The sequence below is a fragment of the Sorex araneus genome, chromosome 10, assembly GCF_027595985.1.
Source record: "Sorex araneus isolate mSorAra2 chromosome 10, mSorAra2.pri, whole genome shotgun sequence".
Taxonomy (NCBI): Eukaryota; Metazoa; Chordata; class Mammalia; order Eulipotyphla; family Soricidae; genus Sorex; species Sorex araneus.
This window is the reverse complement of record NC_073311.1, coordinates 12,967,546-12,994,419: the sequence shown is the minus strand read 5'-3', so window position 1 is coordinate 12,994,419 and position 26,874 is coordinate 12,967,546. Positions and strand designations below refer to the sequence as shown.

Below are 26,874 nucleotides of genomic sequence, written 5' to 3'. Positions count from 1 at the left end.
GCGCTTGCTGGGACAATACCGACTAGGGTTTGATCCCTAGGACTACATATGGCCAGCTGAGCCTAGCTAGGAATGATCCCTGAACAGAGACAGGAGTAAGCCTTGAGCACCACTAGGTATGATCCAAAACCAAAATACCCCCCCTACCCCAAATTCAAATTCTCAGGTCTCATTAACAGAGTAATATGTACAGCAATTTGTGTTTTAACAAAGCCTCCAATAATTCTGATGCATGCTAAAATGTGAGAACCCCAAGACCTAAACTAATAACTGTTAACATATATTTTTCATCTTCAGTAGTAGAAAACATAACAGTAATGATAAAAGTAACAAACAGTCCAAACTATATCAAATAAACACTCTACTCTGTATATATGTGTGTAATCTCACTTAATCTTTATGATAATCTAGATGTTGATATTTTAACATATAAGGAAGTAGGCACGGAAAAGAAAACTTGCAAAAAAATCAAAACAAGCAAAAACAGTCAAATCCAAGATACAGACTATAGCTTTCTATTACACTAAACTTCTTAACAACAGTTAGTACACATGATGTCTTATACTATGTGTAACTAATACTTGGTCTGAGATCTAATTACATTTATCACTGAGCAGCATCACACAATTATAAAACAATATCTTGTTTTGGTGCTTTTATTTTCCTATTTCTCAAGTTTTATATAAAATCTTTGAATGTAAACTTTTTGGTAATAAAAAGTAGTAAGCATTTTACATTGTTTAATAAAAAATATTTTATCATTTTATTAAATTTGATCCACAGAAAGCCCAAACCAACAACTAAAAAAAAACTGTCAAGAAATATTTTTCTTATGTTTAATTTATTTAAAACAAAAGTAACTCCTTACTTTTTAAAGAATCATCCATGGAAAAAGCATTCAGATAAACCTGGAGTTATGAAATCAAATAATGTTGGTTATATTCTCTAGTAGGTGGAGGTAAGTATGTTTGTGTGTATATATATATGTGTATATATATATATACATAAACTATTGAACACAAGTGAACTATGCACTGACACTGATGGAAATTTTGTACACGGTGTTTCTGACAAGAAAAACTTAGCACAAATTCTTTTTCTGAGGAAATACTCCAAACCAAACCAACGACTGTATAGTTTCTACGGGGCTTGTACCGCCTCCCCCCACATCCCCAATTTTCTGCATACTAGTCAGAGCAACAATGAATGTTATGCTTGCAATTCTCTTACTATCACTATCGAACAAAAATTCAGGTATCTTAACTGGGCATCTCTGAAACTAGTAAATTTTTAGTGTTTTGGGAGCAAATCTCATAGGTGATTAATTTAAGGTAATGAAAATGGGGCCAGAGCTATATAGTACAGCAGGTAGGGGGCTTGCCTTGCATATGACTGACCCTCATTCAATCCACTGCACCACATACAGTATCCAGAGCCCAGCTAGGAGTGATCCCTGAGAGCAGACAGAGTAAACCCTGAGCACTATCTGGTGAGCGCCCCCCCCCCCAAACCAAAACCAGTAACAACAAAACAAAGTAACAAAAATGTAAGAATACTGACTGGGATTGCAAGAGGGCATCTTTATTTTATAATAGAACAAACATAAAAATCTCAAATGTTACCAAGACTTTTAAAAAATTACAAAAAAATCTTACCAAATTCGATCATTTCCTAACTATTAATGAAAGGAGCTATTTCTGGATACTCTATCTTAAAAGTTTAAATCAAGACAAAGATGTGAAGACAAAGGATATTTAGCAAGTATCTGGCACATTACTTGGGATGGATATTCTGGTACATATAAACAGATAAAAGAAGACAATCCTTTCAAAAAAAAACTTAGGTTTATGCATTTACACATGGAAAAAAATATACCTTAGCTACTTTCCTCCAGTTAAGACAGTCAAAGAAGTAATATGTTCCCCTCTCATATGTATTGGTTTTCATTGTTGGCTCCATGCCTGGTGCCCTGGTAATCCATACTCGTTCTTCTTTGTGGTATCTCCAATCACGGTTAAAACTTCAATTTTTAAGAGAAAAAGACAATTAATTTTTTCCCATAATTCACATCTACATCTTGTATAAGTTTTCTCATAAGATAATGAGTTAAATAATTTCTTGCTTTGCCCAAAACCACAATTCTGATTCAATATATACATGCATAATGAAGAAAATTTTTATGAAAGCAAACTAAGGTTTTAGAAACTTCTATGAACAATGAAATTAGAGCTTAGGTCATATAATATATAGACTGTGCTCCAGAAACTTCACTCCTGTTAACATTCAATAAAAACTGAAATGCCTATTAATACAAACATAACCCAACTATTTGTATTATTTTACTAATAATAAGAGTGGTTTACTTAAATTCATATAATTTTATAATTGTTGTAAATAGCCATTCTGAAAATTCTAAATAAATCCATTACTCTAATTTGTTATTCAAATTCACTGATCCTGAATTCTAAAATTCTAAAAGAATATTCAGTGGCATTCACACATGGAAATCAACGAGGATTTATATCTCTTATAAATCAGGAAGAATTATATAAATTTAAAAAAAGTGAACATACCATTAAAAAAATCTCAGCTACAATAAATCTCCAAGTAAACAAATAGTTTCCTACCAACAAAATAAAATTTCTACACATAAATGAGACAGAACTGCCAGTGATAAATGTGTGATTGATTAAATGAATTTATTTGCTTATGAACTAAAAGGAACAAGTAAAAACTACTATCTTATCAAAAAATGAAAGGAAAACATGGGAAAAACCCAAATTTTCAATTGGAAAATAATTTATTATCAACACCATGAATTTTATTCTCTAAAGTATTTAGAGGCTATTTATAGAAATACTATTAGGAATATTACAAAACAAATAGGCAAAAAGGACGTCAGATCATGTGATAAATTTTGATTAACAAACATGACGAACACACATTAATCCACTGGTAACAACTACCAATTGGACATAATGCTACCAATTGGACATAATGAGAAATGACATAAAACTTACATACTTAGAGCATTGGGTAAAAACAAATGCTCAGAAAACTTAACAGACCAGTTCTTTACGTTAATTTATTGAAAGTGGCCAATAGGTTTCTGATAATAAAAAACAGACTATCAACATTTCAAAACATGTAAGATATGCACATGTCCACAGAAATCAATAGATATTTACTAATAAAAAATTCACTGTCATTAACATAAGTGGCTCCATAAGTGGTAACATAAATCACAGTTATGAACCATATCTTTATTCATATATTAAAAAAAATTTAATTCATCAAATCCATAAGTCTGGTAAACTTCATCTTCTTACCAATTTGGAGTTATCTGAATTTGAAATTCTTTGATATATACACAGTAATGACAAAGTCATAATAATTTAAGTTTCAGACCTAAATTAAATTTATTTTACTTAATCCAAAAATAAATCATTTAGATATGTTGGAGAAATCCGTTAAAGTAAAAATCTACAGCAAGCTTGTTTTCTTTTTTAAAAAAGTTGTCAGAACAAACAAGATCTCCTATAATACACAAGTGTTTGAAAATACTTTGAACATACAGCTCAACTGCAGCTAAAAGTTGTAATACGTCTCCTCCATTCATATAATAGAGATAGAAGAGAAGATCTTCTCCATATCGGCCAAGCTTTATTGCAGCCAGCTGGAAAAGAGAAATAAATTATTCTGAAATGTAGGAAAAAAATTGAAAATAGTCGTAATTGCTACCACTAAAATAAAAATGTAAAGATAAACAGAAATTACCTTCCTTTTGGTAGAAAACAGTTAATATGACTTCACAGGTGTAAATCTAATGAGTTCACCATCTCAATCACTAAAGTAATTTATTTCTGGAATATTAATTTTAAGTCCTAATGTTCCAGAAAGGCAGCAGGAATGGGAACTAAATAAAACACCTCTAAGAAGATCACAAAAAATTGAGGCTTTTTCAATACTCAACATGAAATTTGTGACTAAGTGAATGCACTTTGTCAGGTGTCCAAAACAAACAAGATTTATAAGAAATGTCAACTGAATCTATGTATGACAGCAATTCACAAATTAGTTGGTTATGTATTTTTAGCAAATCAGAGTAAGTATAAAAATTAAAAAGGATAGTTACTTTGTTTAAATGTATGACTAAAGAAACAGCTTTACATTCCGTTCTACAAAGCAGGACCAAAACTACCTTAGAAACTATTAAACATAAATGTACTCAATATTTTTAATATTTCATATTAAGATAAATCTTATTAAAAATTCAGCAAAACGAGAACAGTTTTTAATCTCCTCACCTAATTCTTCTATTTCAATGTTTAACTGTTATTTTCTGAATATTAATTTTTCTCTTCATTTCATATTACCCCATTTTGGTAGGTCTAGAATAATGACCAATTCTCCTCAATTATTATTTCTTAAATTGGCTTTTGAAAAGTTCTGCAACATTTAGCTAATTAGAGCAAAAGGGAGTGGAAAACAGTGAAGGTGGCAGCAAATTATATTCTCTTCACAAATGGAAAAACTAGCCTTCTCTTACTAATACCTGAAACACTCGATTAGATGGAAGACAAGACTGAGTGCCAGAGAGAGAGTTCAATGAGCAGGAGGCCCAAGTTCAATTCCCAGCATTGCATGGTCTTTAAGCACCAAACCAGGACTAGATCCTAAGCACTGCCAGGTGTGGGCCCCATTCTCCCCACCCTGCAAACGACTTATTGAGAAATACCTTTGCATCAACATTAGTATCTATTTAAGCATACAACCACTTGGTATATAAGAAGAACACTGTCATTTATATGTATTTCTATCATTTTCTGAGTACCCCAAGTGGTACTTCAGGGATGCCAGGGGCCACTCACAGTGAGCTTTAGTCAAGAAGACTGGATGGCTGGATGCCAGAGCCCAAGAACATGGTGCTGCTCTGCCCTGCGGGACAAGGACCCCCTTGGGGCCTCTAAGGACATACCCAACTGGGGAACCATGTGGTGCTAGGAATTAAACTGGGGTAGGAGTATGTAAAGCATGAATCTTTTTCTTATTCCCCCCCCCCCCACACCCAAGAGATAGAGGGAAGAAGGGAAACAAAAACTAAACTGGTGTGGGAAAGAAAATCCACAGGAGGAGATGAACTGGCTGTTTCCTTCTCAGACAAGGCACAAGTACTACCTCCCTGGATCCACAGATATATCTGTACATGTATATATAACATATACCTAATTTACTAAATTATGTAGTTCCATAAAAACCCTAAAGCAAAACTGTTTATATTTTTAGATTAGAAAAAGATGAAAGGTTACAATTAAATATAAAGAAAATTTTAATTAAAAAAGAGAAATTTCAGAAAGAGGACCATATGTCATAGTTTTTAAATATATACCGTGCCACTGAAAAAAACAATTATTTTAAAGAAAAAAGCCATTTATTGTTAAGGGCATAAAATGAGGATATCAGAAGAAAATTTGTCAGGTTTTCCAAGTTAGTTTATACCCATCAACTGTGGTTATGGTTATACCTGTTATAAATACTATAAGAATATATTACCAGTACTAACATTGTCTTGCTTTAGAAATATTTAAAAAATATAACCCAGGATATCACCAAACCATTAAGATTACACAGAAACTGTTACCATCTGAATGGACATTGAAAACAGAGCTTTAAGGCAACTGATTTTTCTTTTAAAAAAATATACTGTTGAAAGCTGAAAAACAGTTCCAAAAAAAGATAAATTCATGTTGACTGAGTAGAATATTAATAAACTACACTCACCTTATCCCTAATGTGAATGTTCGTTAAGTATTCAGACGGAACATGGAAGTCTGGATAAAAATGAAAAAAGCCTTATTAACTGGTTCTCAGTTACAAATATCTTTTTCAAAGGATGGAACAAAAATAGATGATCCTACCTATGTCTTGAGGTCGACAAGGTGAAGATGCCCAAGGTGATGCAAATTTGGGGTAGAGATTTCTGAATAAGGGGGGGAAAAAACACTCTGAAGTCCAAAAGTTGAAAAAAGCTTTCTAATTTTAAGAAATCAGGAAAAAACAGTGATTTCAAATAAAAAATGAACTTCTTTACTTCTAATGTCCTTTTTTGTGTTTACTATAACATAAACAAGACTGAATATTTATTACTTCTAACTCAATACTTTATATTTCATAAATACGATGCCATCAATAAATTTACTCACCCATTTATGCAAACAGAAAAAAAATTAGTAATTATTAAAAGCAAATGTTCAAAATCACCAAATATTATCAATGCCTAGTATATGCCTGGCACTCTGCTCTAAATGCATACAGGATACATCAGTGAACAAAACAGGTTATCAGTGACACTGTGAAATTTTCTTTCTGGTTAAGGAAGGTAGACTGGAGAAAGGCAGGCAAAAACAATTAGCAAATAAATATTCAGTGGCAGTGAAATGATAAGGAGAGGAGACTGGCTGCATAATTATATAGGGTTAGGTCTCATTAAGATCGTGAAATTTGAAGAATGTGAGGCTAAGATACCATATTAATCACCATAAAATTTCTGTCCATTTTAGTCAGAAAGAACTGTTAAAACAACTTATGGAGGGGTACGACTGACATGTCTGAAGTTTAGTGAAGCCCAAACAGGGAGAAGCTTTTGAAACGGTTTAGAAAAGAGACACAGACCATGTTAGACCTTGCAGACCTGTTTGGGCTTTAAATTATGGAACCTCAATGAATCAAATTTAGTAAGATTAAATAATGAACTCCATTATTTACTGATGAATACCAAGTACTGAGCAGAGGATTTATTGATTTACTAAAAGCTATCCTGACTTAACATGCAGAATAATGCACAGAGAATCAGGGATATCTAGATAACAGAGTAATCCAGGAAGAAAGGATTAAGAGAGAGAAGAGATAAAGGTAGTGAGAAACAATGAGTCAACTCTGTTGAACACTACTGACAGACACCACTGACAGGTCCAAGGAAGATGAGTGCTTAGAAGTGACTGCTGAATTATGGGAATGGACCAACAGTACAGTGGGCAGGGTACTATGATTGCCTCAGATTCAGGTTCAACCTTGGCACTGTGTATGGTTCTCTGAGCACCACCAAGAGTGATCCATGAGCACAGAGTCAGGAGTAAGCCCTAAGCACAACTGCATTTGGCCCCCAAATTAAACCAAACAAAAAAGAAGAGGTAACTGCTAAAGTTAACAACAAAAATGTTTGTGTGATGACCATAATACACACAGTTTTAAACAAACTGGTAGTAGGAGGTTGTCTCCATGGCTTGGAGGCTGGTCTCTCATTCTGGGTAACTCAGGGAAGGGACCACCAAATAAAATGTGGTCGGAGGTCATGTGGGGAAAGGGTGATGCGGGCCGAATACAGACTAGAGACTGAACACAATGGCCACTCAACACCTTTATTGCAAACCACAACACCTAATCAGAGAGAGAGAATAAAAGGGAATACCCTGCCATAGTGGCAGGGTGGGGTGGGGGGAGACGGGACTGGGGAGGGGGGGAGGGATGTTGGGTTTACTGGTGGTGGAGAATGGGCACTGGTGAAGGGATGGGTTATCAAACTTTGTATGGGGGAAACATGAGCACAAAGATGTATGGATCTGTAACTGTACCCTCACGATGACTCTCTAATTAAAAATAAACAAACAAACAAAAAAAACTGGTAGTTTCCAAAAAGAGTTGGCTTAGTAAATAGGTAATCAAAACCAGGGCCTCATACATCCAAGGCAAATGATTTACCATTGGGTCACAACTTTAGACCCAGGAGGTCAAAACTGAGATACAGTGACAGCTCTTCTGAAAAACTGTGATTATAAAGTAAATAAAAACACAACATGAGGGGAGTAATTTATAAATCAAATCAGAGGAAGAAAAAAGCACTTAACTGTTAACATGGAAGAAATGACTAAAGAGTCAGTTATGGTATCAGTGAGTTGCAGAAGGTGACGTAATTTGATAACTACAAATCTACAAAGGAAATATTACAGTAGATGGGACAAAAAAGAAAAGTACTTACTCAGGAGAGTTTAGATTGAGGCCTAATGTTGTTAAGTCACTTCCTAATGCAAGATGTACCATCCCTGGGTCTGTCTCTGCTGCCCTGATAAATGTTAACAGGCCAATCATTCCAAATTGGTCCGTCACCATCCCTTGAGGAATGTTAGTAACCCGACCTGGAAAGAAGAATAGCCATTTTAATCTTTAAGAAAAAACTAATGATAATACATTCTATAATATTTTGATAGTTACAGAGTCCCACCATCAGGTAACACCTGGATCCCTTTCTTCTGCTGGTTATTATTTTGTGTTGTTGAACTTTTATCTCCAGGAAATTTGGGTCCATCAGTACTTGATGTTGTCTTGCCAGAAGTATTCAAATTCTAAGATGAGAAAATTTAAATGAGACATTAAAATTTGCTAACATTAAAAAAAATTTAAGTTATAATTTTAGTACCTTTCTATTTATTCCTTATTATACTTAAACGGGTAGCAAATTATTACCTGTGTTTCAAAATCTATTATGAATTTTTTTGGTTCCACAACTGTCCCATGGTATACAAATAAATCCTTTATTACCCACATTGTCAACGTAAAGAGCATGAGTATACAAAAAAATACTTTATTTCAGATCTGCAGTCCTAGAAAATCTGTAAGTTTGTCTAAATATCTGAGAACTTTGTTTTATGGATATGTTTGAAGTCACACTCCTCAATATTTTAAGTATAAAATAATCACCATAAAAAAACCTACAAGATAATTTAAGTTTAAAAACTTTAAAAATCCTATTTAATTCTTACCCAGTAATCTTCCTTATGAGTTATTTTACAATACAAACTCCCAGCACAAAAAGGAAAAAAAAAACTTTCAGTGAAATGTGGAAGAAATAAACACATTTGTTAAGTCAGAAAGAGGAAGCTGAGTTGGCTGAATCAACACAGGAATAAAAATGTGTATAAAGATTCTTCAAGGAGAAAACTTACTCAAGAAAAACACAGCTCCTTAGAAGGCTATAATATCAAACTTCATGGGATCCAGCTGACAGGGACTACAATAAAAGTCTAAATTAACTCTGAGAAGTTCAACAGAAATTTGCAAACCTACATGAAATAGGAAAAAAATAGGCTATCTTCTAAGTTATAAAGGTTTTCCACATTCTTCAGAAGTTAGATTATTACAGATATTTAAGATAAACAACTTTGTAATAGTATTTAGTAAGTCCTTAACAGTGTACAAAATTGTTAACTTAAGAGAACTCTGAAGGGAACAACTACATCATTCACATACATAATTTTTAATTACTTACAGATTTACTGTCATCATTACTTGATGTTGGATCTTTATAGCTGGAACCAGGTAACGCCGGAAAATCTTCATTGTGTATTGAGAAGTCCTGGGATTGCTCATTTGCTGGTTTTGTTACCATTCCAACTATGTAATGAAAATAATTCAAAGAATTGCAATTGATATTTATGATTTTAAAAGCCACAAATCAGGAAAAAAAATCAACTTTACGAAGTTTTCTTTTTTTTTTTAATGCTATGAAAGCACATTTCAGAAAAATTAGTATTCAGGGTAACAGTGAAGAACTAGATTTTTATATATTGACAAGCATCTCAATATATGAAATAATACAAGGGAACTAAGTGGTAATCCTATAATTCTAATCTAATGTCATTCATAAATGCATAGAAATAAATTTGATATTAAATTTTTGTTTAAAAACTTTCTTTAAATATTTGACTAGTGATTATAAATGCCAGTTAATCAGATAATACAAATGAGCAAATTAAGTTCTAAAATAACATTTCATTCTACTTGAAAGTGACTTACAGAGTGAGCAAATTGCAATCAATTATAAAACAACTCCACATTATTTCAGATTTTCTTGGACTCCATGTAATAGATGTAAAACATGCAAGAAATGGGAAGTAATCCTCCCACTATACTTGGCATTAGTCAGGCCCTTATTGGAGAACATAATCCACTTTGGGGCTCCACAATTCAAGAACGATATGGAGAAACTAGAGATGGTCCAAGGAGAGCAACGGGAATGATTAAAGGGATGAAAAAATGGACCTATGAGGAAAGGTTACAAACATTAGAGTCTGAACTGAGAATCAAGTAGCCAGGTACTCAACTTCCAGGGCAGATCACCTTTTTTGGTATTTTTGAAAGACTGATTTGCAAACTCCAGAATATGAACAATAGAATTTTCCATCTTGACATAATATTTGTTTTCATGTTTTGAGAAGAGAGGTTTAGAAACCTTTCTTGGTTGGAAATGGGAAAAACAGTTATCTTAGGAAAATGATGAACTGGTTTTCCTAAGTTCATAATTTCTACTATTAACTCTCCATCAGATTCTCCCCCAAAAGAAACAACTGTACGTGTACAAAAGATAAAAATGTTCTGAAACAATGCCATTGCATAAAATTGTTGCTATCTACTTTAAACTCCCTTTCTTTCCACTTACTTTCTACTAGTCAAATCCTTTATTAGACAGTAAGAAATTGTGGTGATTAAGAAACTATATAAATAATAATTGCCCCAGGAGCAGTGATTCTCAATGGGAAGCATTTTTGATGTTTTTTTTCCTTCCCAGAGGATATCTGTCAATGTCTATACATATCTGTTACTGTCAGAATAGGGCTGATGTAGAGTGGGAATGCTATTACTACTGAACTGTAGGAAGAAGAGGTCAGGGATGTTGCTAAACATTTTCCAACTACTGGTCCAGATACTGGTTTGCAGGTGTAGAAAATCACAGGCTGTACTGCCTTAGTTATAACTGCTGTTCCATGAACCAGTTTTCAGGATAGGTGCCAGTCCAGATACTACAGGATGCTGCTATAATACACAAGATAGCTCCCACTGACAAGGAATTTTCACAAGCAAGTTTAGTAATGTGAAAATGAAATCTGGATTAGAAAAATTTCAGTGTATGCCTAGTTGTTAATAATCACGTTATGCATTCTTTATAAAAAGGCTGGTGAGATACCTCAACAGGGTGAACTGTATGCTTTGCATGCAGGAAACCAAGGTTATTGGATTCCACGGTCCCTGGAACCACTTGTTCTCCTGTGTACCATCAGAGAGTGAGTAAACTACCACAAGCACCCACCCAATTCTACACATATCAAAAATACATGTGACTCAGTGGCAAGCTGTGTGCACAAGACCTGGGTTAAAAAATCTGGTAATGCCCACCCCCCCAAAAAAAAGTGATGAACTAAGAAGAGAAATGGCAGACCATCCCACCAGCCCCTGCAAAAGTCACTTAAGGTGCACAAAAGTAGAGACTTGAGGGAAAACAGTAATTTTTGCATACCAACAAACAAGGGCTTCCTTTTGAGTTTTCTATACAAACCAGGTTTTCCCATTTACTATCAACATTTTCTGGGAAGGAAAAACATTTTATACAAATCAAAACTAAACCAATATGATCAGAAAACATAAACACACATCTGTGTTTATGTATACACAACAAAAGCATTTAATGGTCATCATAAAAAAATTTAATTACCATAAGGAGCTCTTCCAGCCAAGGGGTTTATTAATGGAGTTGGATTACTACTTCCTTCCCTTCTGTTTCGGTCAGCTAATGCTGGAAAATCTGAAAGGTCCAATCCCGTCACATTTTCACTTCCATCTAAATAACAGTAAGAAAGAACAGCAGTTATTGATTTATAAACATTTAAAAGACTATGAAGACCAATTACTACAATTTGAATTGCCTGACAGTGCCTCTTCCTAAATAATGCACAGCACCATTTAAGTTATATATTTAATAAATGCCATTGGATTGATTTCATAGGAATGAATAGAATTCAATATGTAACCAGCATAATAAAACACCAAACCCAAGAGACCTAGGATACAGACTAAGGAATAAAACGGTGCATTATTGTCCCTTTGAAAAAGAGCAATCGAAGGTATAAGCTTGCTAGCTCACACAAAAACTATCAATAACTGCTCTTTCTGTTATATCCAAGAAGAGGTCGCATCCAGAACACTTGGAGAACTTCAACTATACACAAGTCTGATGATGACAGTGCCTTCTGCAAATGGTCAGAAACAGATGTACTTGAGACACTGGAAGCAGAAGCAAAAAATCCTAAGATTTTGCCCTGTGTGTTGTTCCACACAATCAAGTGTATATTCTTGACTATACTATGTAATCAAGTGTATGTGTTGTAGTTTCAGATAAAAGTAGGGAAGAATAGGTAGAATATAGGTGAGTGTTTTGGAAGTATGGAAATATGATACAAAGCCCCCAAAGTATTTTTATTAACTATTACATAGTAGGCGCTCAATAAATAACATACTAAATGAATACATTTTGGGGGTTTCATTTTAAAATTTAAAGGCAAGCTGGTTTCCTTTAAAAAGTTCAAAATATAACTCAACCTTCCCACTCTGCCTTTTAACCATTCCCAATTTATTCACAACTTTTATTATTCTATTCTTACAACATATGTTCTTAATTCTGGAGAAACTTAATTTTCAATCTAAGTTTTAGTCTGTACTATAAGTTTTACTCAATCTTTTTGTTTGTGTTTTTGTTTTGGGGTCACATCCAGCTGGGCTTAATGCTGGCTCTGAGTTCAGGGCGCACTACTGAAGGTGCTCAGGGAACTATATGCAGTGCCAGGAATTGAACTGGGGTCAGTCCAGTGCAAGGCAAATGCCTTAACCTCCGTACCAACTCTCTGGCTCTGATCTCTTATATACTGTATTATAACCATGACCCTTTCCCCCAGGTTTCCTTTTTCTCCAAGCCTCATGACTAGAATTCCCTCTCAAAATCACTTTGACAGAAAAACAATACAACTCTGTTAATGTTACAGGTCACATGACAATTTAAAATTTTAAGGGGGGGGGATAAATTCACTCATACCAACTGCTTAAAATGGCAATTTATAAATTCTGAATTTATAACTTACAATATATTTGAACATGACAACAGAAATGAACAATATTTTAATATAAGACATAATCTCAAATTATTAAATTGTAAATGAATTATATGCTAAGCATGCATTAATTTTTAAAACACATCTTTAGGTCTTCTTAGGTGGAGCTTTGAAAAAAAATTTTTTAATATAATTAAAAAAATTTAACTAAACAACTGTGATTTACAAAGTTATTGACAGTTGACATTTAGGGATATATTTCAACACCAATCCCACTACAGTCAATTTCCATCCACCAGTGTTAGAACAATTTTCTCAGTCTATACTGAGTGAAAATTATTTTTAAATTTAATTTTAAAATTTATGTAGATATGTAAAACTGTAATTCACAATATAAGATGGCATTGTCAGACATACTCTTACTTTATATTCCATTGAGCCATAGGAAAAAGTTAAACTCTGATATTATAGCCTGACTCAGAAATAATAAAGTGTGTCTTTTAGAAGCAACAGAACATGGTATTTCATATTATAACATCTTGAACCCATAATAGTAATTTCAAATGTTAAAATGTGCAATTCCAAAGTGTCATTTGATCAGTCTACATAACAGTCATGAATCATATCTTATTACTAAATCTCGTGTTTTTGTGGTCTACTTTACTGTTTATTCTTTGGCCTCCTACTTCCTTTACATGTGTTCATTTTTCAATAATCATAATTATTTTTGACCCTTTCTTTGATCATGCCTAGATCCTTCATTTCCTTTCTATGAAGAGGGTCTGGTGGTAAGGGCAAAAAAAAAAAAAAAAAGCAGCTCTGTTTTGCTGAAGCAGCTGGTAAAAAAAAATAACCAATTTTTTTTTAGGTTATTAAAAAAACCTAAAGGAATTATTTTACTATTTTTTTAGGTTATTAAAAAAACCTGAAGGAATTATTTTACTATTAAAAAAATAAACAACTGGGTTTTCATATAATTTTTAAATTTTAAACACTTGATAAAAAAAATTACTAAGATTCAAAAACCAAACAACAAAAACCCCAAATCCCTCCAAAACTATAACAGCTAAGTGCCCAAATCTCTACTATTAAACACCTATTCAGAAAAAAACTGTAAGTGCTATGTAGAATTTTGAATGTTTCTTTAATGGGGATCTTTACAGTCATACATGCCATCCCACCCAACCAGATTTAGAATAGTTCACAGTGACGGGACTGAGGACAGGTAAAGCTCCATAAAGCAGAAGATTCTGAGGGATAGTTCAGGCTTTTTGTAGGCATTAAGGAAATAGTCCTGATTTTATAACACTATCGTTGCTATATCAAATTTAAAAAAATAGATTTATCTATCTTTCCACTGTAAACCAAACGGTACTCTACCCATTCAAATTCTCACCGAATTTAATTCTACCATTTAACACATAAAAAAATCCTACAGTTTAAGATCAGTATGTTTGTTTTATATCTCAATAGTCTATCATTTTAATAGGGTGCTAGCTCCAGGATAAGCTTACCTGTTCCATTAAAAATGTTACTTGATAAGGAGTTATTCATTCCAAATGCCTGATTCCTGTTCATTCCAAATCCAGACATACTGGGTACATAGAAAATAATTTTAGATAATACAGTAAGAACACTAACTTTCAGATGAAGAAAAACAAAAGTGTATACTTCTGATCTCCTAGCATATAACAATTTGTTTAAAAACAATTTTATCTTCTAATTTAATCTTTATTTTTAATTAAAAACTTTCCTAAAGCCCTTCCATGAATAACTGAGAACCAAAACATCTTAAATGTCTTAATTAAAAAACTTTAAAAACCAAAGTATTTATATGTGAGTCTTAAAGAAAACAAAATTATGGGGACCTTTAGTGTACTTGCAGAGGCACTTACTGGATATACTGAAAGTAACTATCCTCCAAAGTATGCAATTTATTGCAGGACTATTTTTTCTGAAGACTTGGTTTTTCTTCCTCTAATGGTAAAGTGAACTATTATTTCTTCGCGTAAATGTCTTTCTTCTATGTAAAATTGTTTTTCTCCAACTATAGTATAAACTTGCCATGGGCAGGGTTCAAGTCTATTCATCTTTATATCGTCTGCGTTTAGTGTTCAACAGGATATCACAGACACTAAATACTCTACCGGATCTGAAGTAAAAGGCACTTCTCTTTAATTGAATTTAGTGTTCTAAAACATGAATATTCACTTAAAAAGAAAAGCCCAGAGCCCGAAACTCTAAACACACAATTAATACTTAGTATATGTCTTTCTTTATGCACAACCCTAAACAGGAGAATAAACACAAAATATAAGACTGGACCTACATAATGCCAGAAGTAATTTAGAATGTCAGAGAGAATACAAATTCTACAATGAAAACATGTAACTTCAACAGAAAATAATTTGAAAAAAGACAGTGTATCAGTGATACAAGCAAGGTTGAACTGTCTGAAGACGAGAAGTTTTTGTTTCTGCTAACTCTGTGAAACTATGGTTAAACAAAAATTTCATAAAATATGCAAAATATGAAACAACCTTCCTAAGAAGAATGGGAAAGGTAATAGAAAATTTTATTTAATGGCATGTTAGAATTGCTTATGATATAGGCACTCTCAAACACTGAATATATGCTAAAAGATAAAACATTCTTGTAATAAACACAAATGTTATCAAAAGCAATAATTAGGGTTTCAGATGCATGTTTCAATGATATTTATAAGCAAAGTATTTTTCAAAGACAAAAAGTAAAAAATATGGCAAGATAAATTTTTAAATGTACACTGAATGAACAATTCTTTAGGAATTCAGAAAGATGCGATAAAGTCCAAGAAGTAGTATATGGTTAGGAAGTTATCAAGGAGATGATTTTTGATAACTCTTTCGAAATAAGTTTTTATTTCACTAAAAAAAAAAAAAGAACAGTGAATACAAAAGGAATGACAATTAAAATCATGGGATGAAGATTAAAACAGGAAATGTGCTAATAACCTATTTTAATCAGACTGTACAAGTACTGGAATAATTCAAATGAAAATGATGACAGCAAATAGATCAAGGTCCTACTTCTCTCAAAGTTCCCCATTTGAAAAAAAACCTGGCAATCAAACATTTTTGCAAGGAAGAAAGCCTTATATTGTCGATATAACTCATAGACAATACCTAGACAGCTTAAAACTCCCAACATAGCAGATAACTTAGTACTTTTATTTTTGCACGGTATTATACGCAATAGACAGTATCAAAAGGAGTGATAAAGAATGGCTCATCTCTTTTACTGTTTTTGTTTGGGCCACACCTGGCAATGCTCAGGGTTTACCCCTGGCTCTGCACTCAGGGATCACTCCTGGTGGTGCTCTGGTGACCATATGAGATGCAGGGATCAAACCCGAGTCAGCCACTTGGAAGGCAAAAGCTCTACCTGCTGTACTACTGCTCTAGTCCCCAAAAGCTCAACTTTTTGTTTTCAATCCCAGAACATAATAGTCTTCAAATACTCCAAAGACAGAAGACTGTGGTGGTGAAGTCTTCAAAGCACAAACTGATTTCCAGTAGAAAAGATATAAGTAAAGTGAGTCAAGACAAGTCCAGTGAGTCAAAATGTGTCTCTATAGTCCTTACTTACAATCGTGGGACTCTTACCACTGGCAATCAACCTTCTCAGATGAGGTGACTAACCTCACTTATTATTAGAGGAAGGCAACAAAAACTTGCCTAATGGCAACCTAAGAATAACCTGTCTAACAACAAAAAGCTTTCTAAAATCAAACTGACTTTTGAAAGAACAACTTGTTTTTGGATTTATTTTCTTTTGTTCTGATTTTGGGCCATACCTGGCAGTGCACTGGGTTTATTCTAGGCTCTCGCAGATCACTCCTCGCAGGGTTCAGGAGACCACATGGGGTGCCAGAGATGAAACCCAGGTCAGCAAGGCAAGCATCCTATCTGCTGTACCGACTCTGGCCTAGCCCTCCCTGACTCCCCCCCCCCAATGTAAAGTCGTGAAACTTAACAGAAAGAGACTCTTTGGTCATAAATGTATGATGAAACACTAATGAGACAGAAGTCAAGACTAAAGAACATTACTGAATATGAAAAGGCAAATTTGAAAATACTCCAATAGACAATTATACACAGTATCAGTAAACTCTTACCTGTTCACAGTAAAAGGCTGTCGAGAAGGCTGCTGCTTTGGCATACAGATTATGCTTGGCGAGCTTCTGTTGGGGCTACCTAACCCTGAACTGCTCATGCTATTTGTCCTGCTAGGAATTCCAATGCCCTGACCAACCTGGGAGTGGTTCATCATATTCCTAGGATTCATAGGCAAAATACCCCTGAAAAAGAAGTCCATCATACTAAATAAGCTCTCCACAATTAATCATTAAAATTCTCTATAGTTAATTAATTGCTTTAACTCCTGAACCTACCCAATTCTGCCTAAAAATTACAGTGCTAATTTTCATTATCTGTCTGGCAATTCTAGCTTTTTGAAAAGGAAAAATGAAACAAATCAATTTTTAAAAGGGCAATAAATTATAGTGAAACTAATATATGATCTCTAAGATGAGAGAACTAATGTGGTTATTATGACATTAATACAAATGTATATCATATATTTATTTATAATTTCATACCAAATGTATGTCGTTTTATCCTCTTCATGTTAATATGAATAATTTAAGCAATGTTTTATTCTCATTAACACAAAGGATGCATAGTGTGTGAGCAGTAATCAGGATTATTTTAAACTGCACATCCTTTTAGAAAGAGCTGGCTTTTTGAAAATGTTGACTACTGGTATATTAGATGCAGGATAAACACATATCTATCAATTTGCATGAATTAAATGAGTCAAGGGTATGAACTATTCTTCCCCTAGTGAAAGGCAATGAACCAGAAAATTCAAATCATTACTTCATTTAAAAACTTGCTTATTCTACAAATATACATTTTGAGAAATATTCTGGCCCATTAATAAATACCTGCTTGGAGATGGAGGCGTGTGAAGTGACATTGTTGGTACCCCTGTTGTTGGCGTGACGTGGCTCGGTAACTGAGTGCCTTGTGATAAGCTGCGATTTAACTGAGGGGTATTGTTGCTCATCCCCCTCATTGGAAGGCCTAGTGCACCTATTAAAAAAATTCAGAAGAAGGAAATTCATTGCCATCAGGAATGAAATTGTTATCCATCTTCTGGAGTTGGCAATTTAAAACATTTTAAAATGATCTAACGTGTAAATACAAGTTTTAAATAGATATATTCAATTCACTCCAAAGACTCCAGTTTTAATAAAGATTCTAACCTGCATTAATATTTCTATCTTCATTTCAGTGCTATTTTATAAAAACTTTGGTAATAATTAGATGATTTTTAAGTTTTGGTGAAAATACTTTCCACAACTCTGCCTTTAAGAAATTTGCAATCTGCATGTTTTCCTGTTTTAAATAACTTAGCTACAGGAACTTCGAACTCTGCTATGCTGAAATCACTGTAATTTTTATATGATCCTTTATTAATGTCATTAAGGAAAAGTCTCTTTACTACTATTTATACACACATAATCCTCAACATTATAATTTTTATAAACTTAACATATACTGTCAGCATCTTTAAAAACACAATCTGTTTTTAAGGAAATCTGTAAGTTTCTTATATATGCTTATATAAGAAACAAAAATTGAAAATATTGAAAAGGATTTTTAAAGTACAATGACCCCCTTGTCTTCTACGACCAGGGTCAACTACTGGAATACATTCCAACAGGTTTATTTTTTAAGACTGTTGAGGACTCACCATTCAGATATTTATGACATACTGCCTTTTACTGATATAGGAAACATATTTTTTCTTCTTTTATCTCTCAAATTAAAGATGCTCAGTCAGGTTATAGTTTTATCTGCCTATGAAATTTCCTTGCCTTCATCTTCCTAACCCGTGTTTTAAAATTCTCTTATACACAGCCATGAAATGGCAAGCAGTCAATCACATCTATTCTGAATTGGGGTTAAATAAAAGTCTAAGACAGAATGAGAGCGAATGAACATGGGAAAGTCTCTGGTGCCAGGTATTTATGGTGACACTCCCCCATTTCCTTTTGGTCTAATCTAGGGCATATTCAAGTATTTTCACGAATCTGAAGATGTCAGAACTATGGCCTCCAGAAAAGCAGAATACTTTATGTTCTGGTTTTCTTCACATATTTTTTTTTTAAATACATCATTTGGCACAGCAGTGTACCACCTATAATCTAGGGGTATCAGTGGACCTTGAAGATTTCACCATCGGTCTCTGGAACGGGTATAGTCTCAGTACTCAGTTTGTAGCGCAACTGATTCTCAGCTGAGAGGTTGATGAACCCAAATCAAAATAGCTAAAACACTTTAAGCACATTCTTCTCAGCTCCGTACCATAAAGATCTGTGCTCATTCTGCTTTAAAGTCAAATGAAGGGAATTATTCTACAGTATATACCTGTCTAGTCACCATAAGTTTTGTGACAAGGAGAACACCAGTAGTTGCAGCCACCTCCCCAACCAAATCTGGGACAAAGCAAGGAAGAACAAAAGATCAAAAATCAGTTTATACGAGATTTCTTCAGAAGAAATCATTTTTTTTTTATTCTCTCAGGTTATACTAGTTTCTGCTGCTTCTTAAGGCGCTCTCATAAGAAAACACCAAAGTGATACTGTCCACATCAGTCATTCAAAAAACATTTATTTAGTGCCTATAATCTGCTAAGCACTATACTAGCTGCTGGGGATACAGCAGTGAACAAGACAGAAAAGGCTCCTTATCTTCTAGAGCTTATATCCTTCTCCCCAAATATGCTGTCCTAAAGTCAGTGATGCAAATTTTTCACAATGTGTTTCTCACACTTAAAAACCAAGAAATGATACAATTTTAGGGTTAGAAGGGAACTTAATGATCACCTAGTACAATTTTACAAAGAGAGAAAACTGAGCCTCATAAGTTAACTGATTTCTCCCCCAGGTGACAACAAAAACACAAGCCTATAATTTAGGTATCTTAACTCCTACTATTCTTGGTTACACCACTAGAAGCCCAATAAAACTCTATAAATTAGCATTGTGTGAGTACCTTCAGTATTCTAAGACCTCCTCTTATCTTTCTTTTTCTGAAAATTTACTTCTCTTCAAAATTTTCCTGAATTTTCCTTTTACTCTCTTCCCTTAATTTTCTTTTGCCATCTATATCCCAGCTGTCATTTCTCTAGTTTTCCTTTACCTACATCCCTCTATATCTTCACCACTATAAATAAACTCACCAAAATTCTAGTACCCTTTGGTTCATTTCTAGGAACAAAGACATCTAACAGAAGACTCATTAAAGATACATTTACTTCAACCCTCTATGTACATGTTTATCTATTGCTATATATTGTATTCTAAAACTTCACAGCTTCAGAACTATTTTAGATTGGAATCTCTGAATACTGGCAGAAAACCTTTTAGAGAAATAATGTGTAAAGTTGTTTCTTTAGCAAATTAGGGAAAGGCACACGAGTTCATTTATAGTGCTGAGAGTAAAGGAATACAAAGAACTCAAGGATGTAGCAGTTTTACTTTCCCTTCAATACTCTGGAATTTAAAAAAACATGATACGTCCAAAAGATACCTACTAGTTCAACAGGTGCATTTTGTTGGATTAGTAGGTATAAAAAAAGAAGGAAAGAGAGCATCACTGGCTTGGAAATATGTAATAATTGAGTTATTTTTAAAATACAGATTTAAATTCCCTTAGGAACAGTATGAACATACAGAAACAGAACTTTGGAAAACAAAGTATGCTAAAGTCATTAAATATGTTACTTAAGTCAAACTATTACAACTAAGTTTTTGGGAAAGAAAAATTTTTTTACTAGTATAATTAGAAATAGTCACAGAGGGGCTGGAGCGACAGCACTGCGGCTAGGGCGTTTGCCTTGCACCCAGCCGACCCGGGTTCTAATCCCAGCATCCCATATGGTCCCTTGAGCACCGCCAGGTGTAATTCCTGAGTGAAGAGCCAGGAGTAACCCCTGTGCATTGCCGGGTGTGACCCAAAAACAAAACAAACAAACAAACAAAAGAAATAGTCATAGAAAATCATCTCCAAAATGTCATATCAAAAAGTAATAAGGGGGGGCTGGAGCGATAGCACAGCGGGCAGGGTGTTTGCCTTGCACACGGCTGACCCAGGTTCGATTCCCAGCATCCCATATGGTCCCCTGAGCACCGCCAGGAGTAATTCCTGAGTGCTGAGCTAGAGCTAGGAGTAACCCCTGTGCATCGCCGGGTGTGACCCAAAAAGAAAAAAAAAAAAAAAAGTAATAAGGGGCTGGAGCGATAGCACAGCAATTAGGGCATTTGCCTTGCACGCGACCGACCTGGGTTCGATTCCCAGCATCTCATATGGTCCCCTGAGCACCGCCAGGAGTAACCCCTGAGCACTGATGGGTGTGACAACCCCTCAAAAAGAGAGAGAGAGAAAAAAAAAGGAATAGTTAAAAGGATCATAAAACCTTTTTGACATGAAAACCTTTTAGACAAGGTGAAAAATATAAGTACGATGCAAATATGTATACATGAGTTGCATATGATAGGTGTCTAAGAGAATATTGGAATTAAAATGAACTAAGCACCTAACAAACCATGCTGTCAAGTTAGAATAACTACACTGGTGTGAAGCAACAGCACAGTGGGTAAGGCATTTGCCTTGCAGACAACCCATATCCCCCAAGCACTGCCAGGAATAATTCCTGAGGGCAGAGCCAGGAGTAACATCTGAGCATAGTCACGTGTGTAACTTCTCAAAAACACCAAAAACAAAACCAACAAACAAAAAAATCCCAAAAGAACAAAAAACCACACACACTAACTACACCTTGAGAAGGAACATACAGATGTATGTATTCTAATAGATTCCAGTCTCTGGTAGGTTCTCAACAGTCAAAGAATGAACTGGGTATAATTGTTCATTTTCCTTTTCAGAAATCTAAAACAGGATTTAAGAAATATTTCCATGGATTATTTTCAACACACAAATTGATTAGCAGCAAATTCCTTTAATACTTATTGGCAAGATGTGTCTGCCTGTAGTCTCTGATAAATCAATTTAATAATACAAGAAAAACATAAGAATTTAATCCTTTGAAGTCCTTGAATACTCATATTTAAATGAAGTCTCGTGAAACCCTGCATAGAGAGACCCTACCGTGATACGGGAGACTGAAGTGTCCTACTTTCCATTCCCAAAGCAACCAGCCTCTGCAAGCCACTGTTCTGCCCACTTCCTCCACTGTGACTATTTCGCTCCTAGTCAGCCAGTAATATCTAACATTATTTCACTATGCTATTTTCTCGAGCAAAATCAAAGATTTTAAAGATACAAAAGCCTGCAGGGACCATCCTATTAACTTACTAATGATGTTCATAAAACCAAATTAGAAATAAAGAGCCAACATTACACATTAAGTCATGTACTCAAGATCACATTAAGGGATAAAAATTTCTTCTGGGCTGGGGATGCAGCCTGGGGAACAGAACACTTGCTCTGCACGTGGTGAAGCCCCTTGGTTCAACATATAGCAACACACAGGCACACAGATACACACACACTTAAACCTACAACCCCTCCTCGCCCCCCACCGAAAACAAACAAAAGTTAACTCCCACTTTAAGCATTTTTTCCTTTTCTTTGCAACATTTATGTACAGAATTTGTGGATGCATATGGAATTACTAATACATACATGAAAGTGAAATGGACAGGGATCAGGAAATGTTTTCTGGAGATATCAGCACAAGAATCAAGTAACAAATTACTTAACCAAGAATTCAGGTAGGCAAAAATATAACAGCACTACAAAGAAAACACAAAATGTATGAAATGTATGAGAAAAAGCACAGTACTCTTGCTTCTGGGTACCAGAGATGAAGCATGGATGGAGCTCATTAGTCTCAACATCCTCAACTATGGGAGGTGCTGCTTTGTTACAATTAGCTGAGACTCACAAACAATATTTTGCTGGATCTTTATAGCAGTTGGTAACTTTAGTTATCGAAATGCTGTGAGAATCTCCAACATGTATTTTGTACTACCCTCAACCTAAATTTTCATTTAAGATTATCAGCACCCAACCACAAATTGCAACAGACTTAAAATCCTAAGTATTACACCATATCCCTCTTTTTCATACCTGACATCACCAAATCATATTATCTCTATTTTTAATTTTTTTCGCATATTGCAACATCTATCAACACTTCCACCATTAGTCCTTTCATCCTAACTCTTACATCCCTCTGTTCTTATGTCTTTCTTCCACCCAGTCTATTTTCCATGTATTAAGTGATCTGTTGAACATGGAGCTGTATCTTAATATCCTACCTATTAAGTTTAGAGTCAATCCAAATTCATCATCTAATCTTTACGAAACTCCATAATCTCTCAACTATTAGTCCATTAACCTTCATTACACTTGCACTCTCACTCTTCCTTTAACACACAATGTACTTTCTGAGAATCTCTCGAATCCGACCTTTTGATCTCATCTGCACCAGCACAGCTTACATTAGACATTTCCAAGAACTTTCCATCTCAACATTCAGGTTTCCATTCAAAGATCACCTCTTCAAAGACAATCTCTGCCTGTTAGTTCCATCTACCCAGATACTTAACCTGACTCAATTTTTATAGTACTTATTTTCAGAATTTATTATTTGATTGTAGATATGAATATTAAAGTATAATAAGCTCTGTGAAGCACAATCATTTACTGTATATTTTAGATATTAAATAGTACTTTACTCATGATATTAACATTACAAATAAATAAATGCTATCATTTGGTTTAGTTCAAAGATAAATCTATAGATCCAAACTCTTAGAACCCAGAGATTTATCATTTATCACTTACAGTTTCAACCATGTGCATAGATGCACTTCAGGTTGCAGACATTTAACTGCATTTAGAAATTACAGTCCTCAAAACATGTTCACAGTTACGTTTACAAAGTAATGTAATCCTGTCTCTTCTACTTTCTATCTGTGTAACCCTGGGCAAGTTGCTTAACCTCTCATGAGGTTGTTATAAAGAAGTGAGTTAATCCACAAAAAGTTGTAAAAGTAGGATCTCATATGAGGTAAATATTCATATATTAGTGTGGGGGGAGAATGGGAGAGGAGGTTAAGGGAATAAGCAAGATGGTGAACTAGACCTATAGAAAAAAAAGCCAACTCGAAATCCCTAAACTGAAGATAAAAAGTCCAATGAAGTAACACTTTTCACCAGAAAATACATTTTCTGGAGGGAAAAAAAAAATGAAGCCCTAAATGTATGCTGCATCCTATAATTGTGTTCTTGCAAAGAAAAGAAAGATCTTAGTATATATTCAGCATCATGATGATTATACTTTTTTAGTAGAAAGTCTAATAAGTTTCCACTGATTTAATAAACAAGACAGATTCTTTATTTTTTTCCATGGTCAGATGTTGTTCATTAATAACTAAGGCAATCTCACTCATAGTCCTTATAGGCAATTCAAAAATGTCCTATTTAAATTCTTTTTTGTTCAATAACCAAGATATATAACTATTCTTACTTCTCAATATTCTAAACCTTTAATAATATACACTTATCCTACTAGATGATGTGTAAATGCCATATCTGGCTCACCATACGTGCAACAACCATTTACTGAGTGCCCATCACGGACAAAGTACTTAGGATACAAACACAATGAAGGCATTCATTAAGTAAATGCATTAACAAACAGCAGTAGGTACACCTTCAGATATAAAAGAACATATCTACCACAATATACATACCTACCACAAAGAACATTCCTTCCACAACATACCTACATAGTAAAATATATTAATAATAACTACTCACTAAAGTAAGTTAAGCTTAATTCCTACCTCCATTTTGAAGTCTTCTCATAGCAATGTATTATGTCTTTCTCGTCAAACTTTAATTTCTACCTGTTAGGCTATGTATCAACAATTTAGGCTATCCTTTTTTTATATATAGACTTGCCTTGGCTTCCCCAATCATAACATAAGCTTCTTAATGAAGAATTCCCACTGTATTAATTTATGGAACTGTAAAAAAGGCCCTTAATTTCCTAAAGTTCCCCAGAATGAATCTTTTTTCTAATCAAACTGTCAATAGTATAAATTCTGAACCATTCCACCAATGCTCTGATTCTCCACAAAAGTGGCCTTTACATAGATTCTTGGAACAGGTCAATGGACTTTGTTGAAAGGATAGAAGTATGCCACACTTTCAGCCAGAAGCCCAGATCAGAGAGGAGACAAATTTATTTCCCTTCTCAGCTAGAAGTCAAAATTCTCTGAGAATTCAGATGTGAATGTGTAAAAAGATATCAATCAAGTGAGCTAAATGCACACATTTAACTGCATTCAGAAACCACAGTTCTCAACACTTGTTCACACAATTATGTTTACAAAGTAATGTAATCCTGTCTCTTAAGGAATAGGCATGTAGGAAACACCAGTAAGTTGATTTTTGGTTTGTTTTGTTTGGGGACCATACCCAGCTGTGCTCAGGACTTACTCCTAGTAGGGTCAGGGGGACTTAAGGGTGCCAGGGATTAAAACTGGATAAGCCGGGTCCAAGATAAGTGCTTACAGCCTCACTGTGTGTAAGTTCTCTCTTGCCTGGAAACACTAATAAACTGTACTGTGCATTTGCTCTAGTTCTTCATGATGATAAATTCTGTTGATAGCTAAGGAAAAATAGTACAACTATGACACCACTAAATTTCAATATATATCCAAATGTTAACTCCTGGTTTCTGTTTTTTCCAATTCTTCAGAGCTTTTAGAACTGTCAAAATGTACCTAAATTCTTATGGAAATACTCAAAAGAGACAAGTAGACAATATCAAGCAACTTGAATATAAAAAGATTCCTTTTCCCTCTCACTGGTTTCCAGTTTATCATTTGGTAGACAGAACTCCTGGATTCACATAACTCTTGGATGAAAAATTACGTATCTGGAGCAGTCACATTATACTGAACCTGGAATTACACAGTCAATCCAGTTCAGCATTTTCTTGGTACCCTTATTTATTCCAAAATCAAATCCCACCCAAATCCGGCGAAGATAGATTTATGCAAGTCTGTATTCACTCTATGAGAAAAATCTCCACCATGTTTTATCTCAGTGAGTCTGTTATGGAGAGAGCACTTTTTCTTCTCCACTTTTCTACTTCAGACCTCTCCAACCATTAAATTATAAACAGATGGTAAACCTCTATTATGAAAGTACAAATCCCTACTGAACTTTAGTGATCTAAATACAGATTTAGTTAATGGTGAAACACAATGTACTTGAAGGGAAAAAAAAACAAACAAACATGTTAGCCCTGACTCTGGAAGAGAGAGCAGAAGAGTTAAGGTGCTTGAATTGCATGTAAACACTCCTGATTTGATTCCTGACACCACACAATCCCCTGAGCACCTTTAGAAGTACAGAGCCAATAATAGCAGCTGAGCACCACTGGATGTAGTGCCCAAACAACAACAAAAAAACCCCTACAACAACAAAAACAGGAACAAAATATTAACTCTATTAATCTCAAAGCATAATTATAATAGCTGTCCTAAGAATAACATCAATAAAATATTCCCATCTGCTTATTCCGTCTATCTTCCTATCCTTTGTTAAATTCAGCATCTCAACCTTCTGATGCTCTTAAACTTCTGAAATCCTACCGTTTAAGTCTTATACTACTGAAATCCTACTCTTTAAGACTCTGATGGGTATTCATTCTGACTTCCCATCAGATAAATAATTTCTTTTGGCTCTTTCAGGTCTACTCTAACTCAGCAAGATGAGAATACAACCTCTTTTATTCACCAATTGTAGTTTTAAATCTGTATACAGGGAAGGAGTAATTGTACCTTGCC

The 26,874-nt window shown here is 34.3% G+C and overlaps 1 protein-coding gene across 7 annotated transcripts in view; it reads right to left on the bottom strand.

Annotated features, from left to right (window-relative positions):
* CNOT2 (CCR4-NOT transcription complex subunit 2) overlaps positions 1-26,874 on the bottom strand; it is a 113,768-nt gene that overhangs the window by 6,311 nt on the left and 80,583 nt on the right. For 6 of the 7 annotated variants that reach the window (XM_055117937.1, XM_055117940.1, XM_055117939.1 and 3 more), the window contains 11 exons: positions 17,920-18,067; positions 17,089-17,271; positions 14,447-14,526; positions 11,543-11,668; positions 9,323-9,447; positions 8,279-8,399; positions 8,036-8,192; positions 5,919-5,980; positions 5,782-5,831; positions 3,576-3,676; positions 1,876-2,020 (listed from right to left, as the gene is read on the bottom strand). In XM_055117937.1, the coding sequence (XP_054973912.1) occupies positions 1,876-2,020; positions 3,576-3,676; positions 5,782-5,831; positions 5,919-5,980; positions 8,036-8,192; positions 8,279-8,399; positions 9,323-9,447; positions 11,543-11,668; positions 14,447-14,526; positions 17,089-17,271; positions 17,920-18,067 (1,298 nt within the window). The remainder of the gene's footprint in view (positions 1-1,875; positions 2,021-3,575; positions 3,677-5,781; positions 5,832-5,918; positions 5,981-8,035; positions 8,193-8,278; positions 8,400-9,322; positions 9,448-11,542; positions 11,669-14,446; positions 14,527-17,088; positions 17,272-17,919; positions 18,068-26,874) is intronic. The other variant, XM_055117941.1, reaches the window with a different exon arrangement.